This window comes from Gallinula chloropus (assembly GCF_964237585.1).
Source record: "Gallinula chloropus genome assembly, chromosome: 11".
Classification (NCBI taxonomy): Eukaryota; Metazoa; Chordata; class Aves; order Gruiformes; family Rallidae; genus Gallinula; species Gallinula chloropus.
The window spans coordinates 18649772-18662443 of record NC_140096.1 but is presented as its reverse complement, the minus strand read 5'-3'; the positions used below and the strand labels follow the sequence as shown (position 1 = coordinate 18662443).

At 40.9% G+C, this 12672-nt stretch overlaps 1 protein-coding gene across 1 annotated transcript in view; it reads right to left on the bottom strand.

Moving 5' to 3' along the window:
• The window catches only part of MTMR1 (myotubularin related protein 1), a gene marked incomplete at its 5' end in the record, with an annotated part of 40598 nt that overhangs the window by 27562 nt on the left and 364 nt on the right, over positions 1 to 12672 (bottom strand). Inside the window, 8 exons of the mRNA XM_084269220.1 lie at positions 250 to 333; positions 1692 to 1793; positions 2202 to 2309; positions 2498 to 2592; positions 3238 to 3313; positions 4649 to 4702; positions 6948 to 6971; positions 9694 to 9799. Coding sequence (XP_084125346.1) covers positions 250 to 333; positions 1692 to 1793; positions 2202 to 2309; positions 2498 to 2592; positions 3238 to 3313; positions 4649 to 4702; positions 6948 to 6971; positions 9694 to 9799 — 649 coding nt within the window. The remainder of the gene's footprint in view (positions 1 to 249; positions 334 to 1691; positions 1794 to 2201; positions 2310 to 2497; positions 2593 to 3237; positions 3314 to 4648; positions 4703 to 6947; positions 6972 to 9693; positions 9800 to 12672) is intronic.

Genomic DNA, 12672 nt, shown 5'->3' with positions numbered 1-12672 from the left:
TGCATGTTAAGACAGATCTATTTGCTCAGGCACTCAGCACCTGTTATCTCCATCAACTTTAGCAGATGCTCAACACTCTCAAAGTCAAGCTGCTTGCATTTGTTATCTAAACATGAGATCTAGACAGTCCCTGTATGTAGCCAGTGCTGAAACTGGAGGGGTTTTTAATATTTTTTTTCTTGTTTAAATGGCTCTAGGAGAACTGGCAGGTGCAGGAGGGGGAACCAACCAAATAATTCTGTAACTTACCTGCCTCTTATATTCTGCCATTGGATCATACACTTTCCAGCCATTAACAGCAAACTTCTCTTTATAGCTGAATGCAAAAAGAGGCTGAAGAAAACCAAGCAAAGACATAAATTACTGTCCAATGAGCTGTATGCACAAGAAGGTCCAAAACAGTGAACCCTGTAATATTTAAAATGTAACACTTCTAAAACTATTTAACAGGAGATATAAAACCTTCAGTGGAGACTGGTTGGCCATGAGCCAGCAGTGTGCCTTGGTGGCTAAGAGAGCCAATGGGATCCTGGGGTGCATCCAGAGGAGTGTAGCCAGCAGGTCAAAGGAGGGGATCCTCCCCCTCTACTCCGCCCTGGTCAGGCCCCACCTGGAGTATTGTGTCCAGTTCTGGGCTCCTTGGTATAAAAAGGACAGGGATCTCCTGGAGAGAGTCCAAAGAAGGGCTACGAAGATGATTAAGGGCCTGGAGCATCTCCCCTATGAGGAGAGGCTGAGTGAGCTGGGGCTGTTCAGTCTTGAGAAGAGAAGACTAAGGGGGGACCTAATTAATGTCTGTAAGTATCTTAAGCATGGAATGCAGGGGGAATCAGCCAGCCCCTTTTCAGTGTCTGTGGGGACAGGACAAGGGGCAATGGCTGCAAGTTGGAGCACAGGAAGTTCCACACCAACATGCGGAAAAACTTTTTCCCAGTGAGGGTGAGGGAGCCCTGGGACAGGCTGCCCAGGGGGTGTGGAGTCTCCGTCTCTGGAGATATTCAAGACCCATCTGGATGCCTATCTGAGTGATATGTCCTAGGGAGCTGCTTTGGCAGGGGGGTTGGACCCGATGATCTCTCGAGGTCCCTTCCAAGCCCTACAATTCTATGATTCTATGACTGGACAACACTGTGTTAGAGAGAAAATGAAAGGCAGTTTTTCCACCTTTACATATATGCTATATAGTGAACAAAATAAAGACAGGAAATGGTCAGAGAGAGTTGAAGTTACTTCCCTGTGATCATACAACACACCAAAGGCAAAGCCAGGGTTCGTCTCCTACCTACCAAAGAGTCCCTCACCCATACAGACAAATGAAATCACATTCTGCAGCTAACTAATAACAAGCCTAATTGTACCTATTCATTGTGTCAGACAGAACTTCTAGACTGAGCTAGCTACTGCAGAAAATAAGAGTCAGTAAATACGTATCTTTAATCAGCAACATTAGGCAAATTAGATGTCAATGGTTATGTACAAATTAACTAACTTCACTGGTAGCAGGACATGGCATCATGTTTTAGGAATTAATGAAAAAAATGTACCAGGGGCAGAGTAGTGTGAGTGCTCTGTAAGGGATTCTATGAATCCACATTGCAATGTTTGTTATACAGCCCTTGTGTTTCTCCACCAACACTTTCCAAAAAGAAAGGAGCCCGGGACAGCCTCCTCCTCCCCACCTCAGGACTTACCAGCCCATTAGAAACAGGAAACGCGCGTGTTACCAGGTTTTCAAAAATCTCCAGCCTGTTCTGCTCTTCCTGTTTGTAGGCCAGCCGCAAGTTTCTCATATCCTGCCAAAAGCAAGTCACACTATTTCAGTCTATGATAAATTAAAGAAAACAAAGCCATTATGACATTTGATTGACTGAAGACATTGATGTAGCACAAAGCCACTCACATCATCTAACCCACATTAGAACAGAGTTCTCTAATCGTTCGTATCAGATGACTAGGATCATCATTAGAGTAGCTAGATACCATAAAAATACCCATCTTTCCTTTGAATTCACTCCTGGGACAAAAGGCAGAAGTGTTTAAGACTGCAAGCATCATAAGAGGAATTGAAATATCTAAATGAAGCACAGTTTAAATACAGGGAACTGATGAGACAGAAAACCAGCACTTGTGCACGCAGATTCCTCTTACAGAAAAATGAAATTAAAATACTTTAGTAGGAATAAATCTCTACCATGCCATACCTTGCAAACTATTTCTATACCACATGAGTTGTCTCCGTGGCTCTGTACTCCAATTTTTTCAACTCTACTTACGACTCCAAGGGGAACATCAATAACAAAAGGTGGATCCTGAAATTTGCATATAAAACAAATTAATGTTGTTATATTAGGAGGAGTACAAAGTAATGCTATGTGTGTATGTCAGCTGTAATAGGTTGCTGTGGAACATCACACTTCACTCACAGGAAATTCGTCCCTTTCTGCACATCCAGCCACACTCCCATCAGAAACACCACGCAGAGACACAGCGGTCTTACCCTTTCAACGCTTTTGATATACATTCTGAAGTCCGTCACTGTTAGTGTACCACTGACTGCTCCCAGAAATGGACAGATATACATAACATCTTTAGCTGGAAAACAGACCAGGTAAAGCTTTGTTTTAATATTACAGATTACTACAGACATTTGTTCCATAAAGAGCTACTTCCACTTAAAAACAGCAAGATTTTTTTCAGTTCCATAAGAATTTGATGCATGACCTCTACAGGAAAGCCTACTCTTCAGATGCTGTCAGGGCAGAAAGAGCTGTCTTCATCTCAAAAACTAAATCAATTCCTCAGTCCCACTGCTGCCCAGCAATTACTGAGCAACTGGGGCTGGGCTGCACTAGCATGGGCTGCAGTGGAGTCAGGCAGGTAAAGCACACTGCTGGTACCCTTAGCTGTACTTGCTCTGAGGTGTAAAGCACCTGCACTTGGAATCTATGAAGTAACTCTGACACCCTCAAGCAGAAAAACAACCCATATACCTATATAAAATAAACTAACCCTTGAAAAAAATTATGTATCAATATAGAACAAGTCATCCTCTGGAACCCATTTCTCTTTTGGGCCTACATTTAGGTTTAAAAGGCAAAGAAGAGAAATCCACATCAAATCAGCTAATCTAAAATGGTATTAAATGAAAATAGCCAAAATCAAAAGGCAGTTATATTCTGTTTTTTAAATAAGTAGTGATTTAATAGTATTCAGTGTAGCACTCAGTGATATGCTTACCAATAACTTTGATTGATTCTCCAGGAAAAAGTGGAGCCTCTTCCATCTGTGCTAGTTTGTTCCCATCCCGCAGCGCCTGGCAGGAATCCAAAACCAAGAGTAAATCTCACTTTCCATCTGTACTACATCGATACATTTTGATACAAAGTGCTTTTACTACCAGATTACCGGAACACAAGAAGTGTAGCATTTTTGTTTTTTACAAGACACAACTGTATTACTCAACAGTATCCTATTAAAAAACATCCCCAAACACAAAACTTTGTGTTATAAATATTACACAGACATACATGTTAGTAACATATTAGTAATAAAGCGTTTATGCAACAATTAGTTTCACATGCTAGCTACATATAGCATACAAAAATATGAACAGTAAGATCAGCCCAAATTTGAAATTAATAATTTGTTAGGTTTTTTGCTAAATGCAGGTATTATTTTGGGTATGTTATCTACTTCAGAACATTCTAAAGCTCATATTGGGGTTGGGTTTTTTTTTCTATTCTTAGTGTTGTTTATTCAATATTTGAGTATATTCACCTGAGAGATTTATCTGGCAGAAGCTTGCTTTATTTAACATTTTAGCTTGGTACAATTGGTAGCAAGAAGTCAGAAGTGATGCTGTTTCAGTCAGTACCCTACTGAGAGTGTCACAGGTTATGGAAAGGGCGCCTTACATGAATTTTGGATCCAGAAGGTCAGATCAAGAACGAAGCAATAATGAAATATAGCAGAACAATTAGCACTTGAAAAATAAGGGATAGTTCTATAAATTTTCCTTTAGGTAAATGGCTTGATTCCTGATGATACAAGATTGATCCTTTGGGTCCTTCATTGGCAGCTAAAATTTACAATGCACTAAAGGTTTTAATTAAGAATAAAAGGGTTTGCAGGACTTTTAAAGCCCATGTAAGAAAGGGATCTCTCTTGGGTCAACATGATGAGATATTAAGGTTTCATTTCTTTACATCCTGAAGTGAGACTGGGCTGTGTTACAGCAAACAAATTACTCTTCTCTTGTATTACAACTCTGATCCACATCCAAATAACTAGTAGGATCTGTCTGCCTCCAAACAAACCACCCGAATCATTTCTAGAGATATTTAATTGATCTCTGGCTTCTGATTTTCTTGGAAACGAGCAGAGTTTTGTAATCAGCACCCAATCACAAAAGGAGACAGTGCATAGGGGATGCTTACAGCCTTGGAAGGATGGATGTGCTGCCAGGTAGGGGCTTGTGCAGCATGACAGACTACACGACGTTATGCAACCCCCCTACCCGGCGCATACCCAGTTAACGGGCTGAACGCTCTCTATGGACCCTCCCGCGTGAGGAATTCCATCACTGTACAAGTGCCAGTACATAGCACCTTGCTACACAGGTAATGAATGAAAGATGAGTAAAACTTGCCACCTGATCAGGTTCTGCTTCAGAATGATAGCCATTGTGTCCATCCTGAATCTCCTGCATTGCATGAGGCAGCAGTAGGGCAAGAGAGAAGTAACAGGAAAAAACATGCAGACAACAGGTGAAAGGACAGAATCTTTCCCCCCTTTTTTTTTTCCTCCCCTTTTTTTCTTTCTTTCTTCCCTTAAAAAGACAGAATATACTTTAACTCCAGTTTAGCTATTTAAAATCTTCCACTCCTGGCACCAACTGTTTTCCACAGAAAAGAATTCAAGCTATTAGCACTATCCTTTTCATGTTATTTGGCACGACACAAAATGAAAAATATACTCCCTTTTCCCCCAAGAGAGCCAGCTCTGGTAGATAAGAACATAAAAGTATGTACTGTCTTTTTAAGACAAATGACCTTACAGTGAAGAAAATGAATTCAAAGTATGCCACATGCTTATCAATAGAAGAAACTGAGTACAGCTTTGCAATGGCAGCATCAGAGGAAAACATGCAATCTTTTTAAGGAAAAAACAGGTCGACATCAAATAGAAGCCTCTAGACAATTTTAAAAACGCTTCCCTGTGTAATACATGTTTTAACTGAACTTTGTTTTAACTAAAAAAATGTTTACTCTTTAAAAATTTTATATGGTTTCACATATTTTTTCCAGCAACTTCTGTGTGGTTGCTGGAAACCTAGTCAGTAGTTTTACAGAACCTAAAAGTACTCCTCGGAGGAAAACATGCAAACAATTCACATTTTTATGTTAATTTATTTTGCATCGTATTGGCAGCAAATCCTGAAATATTAATTGAATCTCTTTAATAAACATAAGGTCCTTCTGCACACCAGAGAAGCACAAATGTCACAGGGTCATATGAAGCAATTGTTTTAATATGTTCAGCCAAAATTGTTCCTCTGTCTTCTTTCCTTATTAACTGGGGAGAAGCTGTGTTCCTGGCAGTCTATTACTCCCACTTCACATGCAAAGAACTCACTTGTCAGACTGTACAACCAGCCTCAGTCGACATTCACAACTGTTTGCTAAAGTCAATTTTTCTTTTTACAGTATTTCTACAGAACCCTCAAAAAAGGAGAAAAGCTTAGAAGAAGGACTTCAGATATCTTCAGATAATTTGAACTCTACAGGAGTTAAAAAGTTATAATTAATTAGAAAACCCTTTCAAATCACAAAGGACTCCTAACATTTATGGAATTCTATTAAATAGAAATTACTTAAATTTCAGGCCATAAAAATGTTGTTTCTGAAATTAAAGCTAAGTAATATTGTGATCTCTGGAAGAAAGCTAGAAGGATAACCAGCAAATACGCTGAAAGATTTTAAATAAATGAAAGAGGGAGAAGCACAGCAGATCATTCAAAGATCAAAGCCTCTACAAAGAACTATGAAAAACTGAACAAAACCAATCAATTTTTGTTACTCAACCCAGACCAATTATTTCAAGAGCTATGTATTTAAAAAAAAACCCAACAAAAACAACATGTGGATTTGTATGACTGGGCTAAACACATCGTTTTCAAATATGTAAACAACAGCTAAGAAAAAGAAATCATTCAGGCTGCATCTCTTGCTTTGAGCCTGAACAAGAGGTCTTTGTTTGAATAAAAGTGTTAGACACATTTCATGAACAATGTCAGAACACTATCCAGATCATTTCTCACTCCATAAATGTTAATAAGAGAGAGGGGGAAGAAAACAAGGCGTGCTTTTTTTATACTTCCAACGAACAATGGGAGAGACCTAGTCTCAAAATTATCATTAAAAAGATGCAGGTCATTGCACTAGTGTCTGACTTCAAACCTCACTTTCCATCCTACGACAGGGTGGTAACAATTAAAGTAAAACACGGACAAAGGCAAGCATGAATTGGTACCTTATTTAAATAGGATAGACAAAGACATAACGCTTTCACTGCTGATATTCCTTAGCATAGAGAACACGTTAGAGCTGCTAACACAGCACTCTGTAGTCCAAAGCATGTAAGCCCCAGTTGCAAGCATCCGTTTTGTCAAAATTAATGTAATAAAACTCAAGTTAGTATTGCACATTCATAACATAATTTAAAAATACTGCTCTCCCACACATTGACTTTTATTGCTCACGGAAACACTGTGATGTATATAAAGCATTTCTATGACAAAGAAGCTGTTGCACCGCATAGCAAAATGGTGTGACTGGTTCATAAAAACCATTAATGAAGTAAAGAATGCTTGACACACCAAGATCTCACACAGCACAGAAGACAAACAGGTAGGAGGCCGTTTTACTGCTAGCCAAAGGTAATCTTACCCGTATAACAGGCCTCCTGTACACCTGTTAGTTAAAATATAAAAAGTTATCCAATGAAACACACATTCCATTTGCTAAAGATATTGTATCTTCATCAGATTTTCAGAAGACCTCTACTTCCAAACATTTTAATCAAAGATGGATCCCAAAAGAGCCAAACTAAACTACACAGATCTAGTAGTTCTCATCTGCAGAACTGTTTTGCTCCAAAAACAATCTAGGCTCTTCATTTTAGCCATGAAACAAATGCCAAGCTCTTTTGAAACCTCCAATCCTAATCACCCTTTTATCCAGTTACAATGTGCTATTGTGAAAAGAGAAGAAAGAGCCTGGTAACCCTTTTAGGTGGAAGACAGTAAGCCTGCAGTAACAGCCATGAAGTACAACCACCGCATCCTTTAGATTCAAACAGCAAAACAAGGGTAGCGACACCTCTTAAATCATAGCCGAGGGTGTCTATACTGAGCTACAATAAGCCATTTTCATATAAACCAGCCTCTCATTCGGAGTTCTCTGCAGGCAAAGAGTGTCTCAGAGAAGAGGTGCACAGCAGAGTTCAACCTCAGAGCCAGATCATGTCGCTGTAGGGCTTAGCAAGCAAGAGCTGGCTCAGTGCTCTCCAGTTTTGATCGTTTCAATTGCATCCCCTTTGCTCCTGTTTGTTTGATTCCCTTCTCCCCTAAACTGCAGGCTGGTACATTAGTTAGAGAGAGTAACAGGATTAACACCATTAGATAAAGAACGGATATACTTACCTGTTCCTGCAAACATACTCATTGAAACATTAAAAGAAATGAAAGGTGAAAGGAAGAATAAAGCAGTGATTTCCTGGTAAATCCAGCAGAACTGACTAGTTCCAAAAGCACCTACACACACACATCTGGCCCCACCTGAGGTTGCTGAGTTGTTGTAAGGGAGTCTCTAAATGCAGCAATTTGAGGCAACCAAAGGTAACAAAGAGCCAGAAAACTGATCACTGTGCATCAAAAGGGAAAAACATCTCAAAGAAAAATGAAGTTATAAATGGGCTTTACTTTTTCTTCTGAGTTGCACAGTAATGATGAATAAACCCAGCCCATTAGTGGCTCAGCAGCTAATTGTACCAGTGAGGTCTGCAGAAGCTAAGTGCAAAGGAAACACCCTCCTGGAGCAGAGACACCACTCACTGCACAGGATACCAGTCCTGAAGAAAACTAAACGCATTCTAGGACAAAAAGATTCCATGATGGGGTTTCCCTTCACGAACATGGGATTTCAAATCACAGCAACGCAGTGATGCCAAGCACAGTTTATAAACAATAATTCTGAATGCCACCAGGCTTATCTCTTTTTCCTTTCATTTCTAAGAAACAAAGAATGAAGCCTAACTTTAATTTGCCCTTTAAAAAAGTATTCCTGTTAAATAATATCCAAGAAAAGTTGGGTTAAGAAAGTTTTTGGTTAAGAAAAATTTTGGTTTAAGGTTACTTAGAATTAAAAAGTGTTCTTTATTCCAGAGGAATGTTTTCTAACTCAGAGAGAAACTGAACACCAAGGTTACACACTTGGATTTTACTAAAATGAAGTCCTTGATCTACAGGGCAAGTGCAACACCGACAGTTGTAATGCAAGGTTTCCCCCAATGTTTTATCAGAGGTGTTGGCCTTGACCTGAAGAAAGCATCTGCCGTGCAGCTGCCATAGCATGGAAGAGCTATGCTTACTTTATGAGTCTAAATTGCTGACTGTAGCAGTAGTGTGAAGCTGTGAGGTGAATTTTTAAGTAGACTGTACAGGCAAAAACATTTTGTGGAGTCATCTTCAGGCTTGGGCTGAACCTGACCTGTCACAGAATTGAAAATACGCTGTTTCTGGACAACAAACTTTTCAATCACAGAGCGTATTAGAAAATAAATTGAAATCTAGTTAAAAACAAAACAAGATAAAAATCTTCATTTGGCCATTTTGCATGAAGACCATGAAACTGTTTCAAACCTGGGAAGAAAAAGGGATCCAGACAGTAACAGCCTGAGTATCCTAACAGGACTTGAAGCACAGCTGATATTGTTAATTTGTCAGAGAAGAAGAACTGCACGTGCTTCATTCTGGACACTTCAGCTGGCTGGTGTTGTGTAGGAAACAGCAAATGAGCATGAAAGAATAGGGGTAAAACAGCCTGATGGTACCTATCAGGTAAACCATACTGTGCAATCACTACCTTAGTGACAAAGATATTCCTGGGAGGGAATGAAAAAGGTGATTTTTTGTCTGTTTGTTTGTCTGATGTTGAAGTCCCTGTCTCTGGTGAAGCCCCATGAAAAAATAATAACCTTTGCAGGTAATGGAGACTTACATGGTTATTTTTTTTGTGAAATCTGAAGAGCTCAGTTCTATACTCTGAATGACACACACTGGAAATAATTCCAACCTGTAACTATTCATCTACTTCACCTTTTTTTTTTTTTTTTAAACGTGGTAATCAAAAGAAAAGAGAAGTCACTTCTGGCATTTTAATCGAAACATTAACTTTTAATTTTCCTTTCACTTCTCCTGTAATTTTTATCCTGCAGACTATTCAATGCCACTATTCTGAATGTGGAGGAAAACACAAAGCAGATTTAAAAGACTCCTACGCATAATGAGATGTTGCTAGTTCTGAAACACTCAGCCATCACTTAAGTACTTACCACCTGATAATCAAAGTAGCAAGAACTTTCCACACCATTCACTCTTTTGTCTTAAACGAATGAATTCCTCAAGTCACTTACCCGGTAGTCTCTGGACACACCTTCTGATGGGACAGACCCTGAAATCTGACTAGAAATGGTCGCAGCTATCAGCTGTTTACACCATTCCACGTGGGATCCGGTCGGGCTACAAAACCAGAATATTTTCAATTATTTGACAGGAATTCAAAATATATATTGAGAGTAGTAAGGTGCTGGAACAGGCTGCCCAGAGAGGTGGAGGATGCCCAGTCCCTGGAGGCTGGATGGGGCCTTGAGCAACCTTGTGTAGCTCCAGGCCTGGAGGTTGGTGTCCCTGCCTGTGGCAGGGGGGTTGGAACTTTGTGATCCCTGGGGTCCCTTTCAACCCAGACCATTCTATGATTCTATGAATAGCATGGCATCTGAGCATATTCAGAAAACAAGACCACTAATGATCATGAATATCATAAAAATTATCTTATTTGGTGGGCAACATGCAACTATTTCACTGGTCAAATTAGAGAAAAGAATTTTACTAGAGCTTATCAGAGATGTAGAGCTGTCAGGGGTTAAAAGCAAGCTTAGGGTCCTAGGAACTTATAAAAACGTTGGTTTCCTCTGCCAGTGCAATTTTTTTTATCAGCCACATAAATTTTTTTCTTGAAGCCAACCACAGTATATATTTGCTCAGCTTACACTTTCTTATTTCCAGATTATCCAGTAAATCTTTAAATTATTCTATACTAGCATTAAAAACCTATGCTAGTGTTATATTTCTATTAACATTAAACATAGAAAACACATGTTTTCTAAAGGATACCTTCTAACTAGCTTTATGCTTTTCCTAACCATTAAAATAATCTCCAAATAATCACTTCAGGATGGGCCTTCCCATGCCCCAGCAAGGAATTACACAGCATAGGGCGTTTATAAGATCCCCAAAGACAAAGCCACTGAACAGCAGGATGGCTCCAAATCCCAAACGATTTGTCTTGAGAACAGCCGCCTGAATTGGTGCTGCTGACAAATAACACAGCATTGAGAGGGAGGAGGAATTACACAGTCTGTTGCCAGCCACTTTGAAGTACACTAGGTCTGCTCCAAAACCGGCCAGAATCTGGGGAAAAACTGGGAATGCCAGAGGGAGCTGCTTCCCAAGTGCCACAGAAGCCTCAGCTGATGCCTTAGATAACTGCCTTTTCTTCAGTTTAGTTGGGCTCTTTGCTTATCCTGAAGTCAAATACAGGAAGAATTTTTAAATTAATTTTTAGAATACATTCATTTGGGTTCTTTGAGTATCCTGCAACCTTGCAGTAAATAAATATGCACATCCAGCACCCAAGCAGTGCCCCACAACCTGGACATGAAAAGGGTGGGATAAAGTACTGCTTAGCCAGAGGTCTTGTACATTACCTCTGCTAGGACAGGTAGACATAAGGTGAAGCTGCATGCAACAACTTCACAACTGTAATGAAAGCTCTGTCAGTACTCCTCTGCTAAGCTTGAGTAGCTTTCTCCCCCCCTGTAAAATTCTACACAGTCCTAGATCACAAAATGGTTTGCAACTGAAACACATCTGTGATATTCCTGCTTAAACACCAACAACTACAGTAGCTCTCAGGTTAGTCCTAACTTGAGTCCAGCCAAACTTTTTGCTTAAGTTTTGCAAAAGTCTGTGTGAGCTAAAACCCAGAGTCATCCTTTTCCAACCTCAGGTATTTCTCCTTTTCTCACAATTCTTTATTTCTAGTACATCTCTTCAGGTTTTGCCTAAATTTGTTTCCAAATACACGTTTACTTGTGATTTAAAAAAAGGATTTATTTTTCTATGGCTTATCTTCATTAGGAATCATTACATCAACAAAGCTAATGCCAGCAAGAAAACAAACGTGAATGCTGGTCTGCCTCCTACAATCAGTGTCTGAGGATGCATCAATGTACCACAGGATGCTGATCAGTCAAGTGGGTCACACGAATACATGTCTTTTCCTTCTGTCTCCTCTGAGGTCATGCACATTAGTATAGCCTGGCACAACTGTACTGGCAAATACAGAAAGACAAATGGACATGATGTGATAACCTTTCCAGGGTAGGACAAGATTAATAGAAAAAAGATGAATATTAGAGAATCATAGCATCACAGACTGGTTTGGGTTGGAAGGGACCTCAAAGATCACCTAGTTCCACCCTCCTGCCATGGGCAGGGACATGCCCCACTAGCCCAGGGCACCCAAAGCCCCATCCAACCTGGCCTTGATGTGCATTAATTGGGAATGCAACGATCTAAGTTTCGGTGATAGCAAATGGATGTTTGATTTCTACCTTGATTAGAACAATGTAAAACTCCAGGCTTCTAACAGAAGAGAGAACACGGAGATTGGAGCTTAGCACTGATTTTTAAATACAGTCTTTTTTTCTTCATTTTCCCTCTGGATGACATTTCTCCTAGTTCCTGCTCCTAGTTTGAGAATTTTTGAATCGATCTCTGAAGTCTGGAAACTTCTCAGGAAGGAACTGCCCTGCCAGCAGCTGCTGCATGGGGTGCGGCAACCGCTGGCATCCAGCTCCTGCATCCCCCCTGGCAACCCGCAGCCGGCCACGCATCTCCTGCCCGGACACACGGCCTTCGCGCACCCCAAAAGAGCCACTGGGATGGGGGGGAGGGGGGAGGCCGGGGCACACAGTACTGCCTTGGGGCAGCCACACTTCCTCGCGTGGGAAAGAAACCCCCCAAACCCAACAAACAAACCAGGAACGGAGACTTCAAGCTCAGAACGGTCTCACGCAGAGGAGAAGCTACGCGCGGCCCCCCCCACCCCCCGGCCAAAATCCCGCTGGCAGCCGCAGCCCCCGCAAAGGCGATGACGTTCATGGCGAGAGAGAACCGCAAGCAGGAAACTTTTGACAACTGCCGGCTCCCTCGCCGAGGAAAATCTGCCTGCAGCCTGCGCGGCCGCAGGACAGCAGCCCCCGGTCCGCCTTACCCCGCCCGGGCTGGGCTCCGCGCCGCGGCACCGCTTCCGTCTCCGCGCCGGTGCC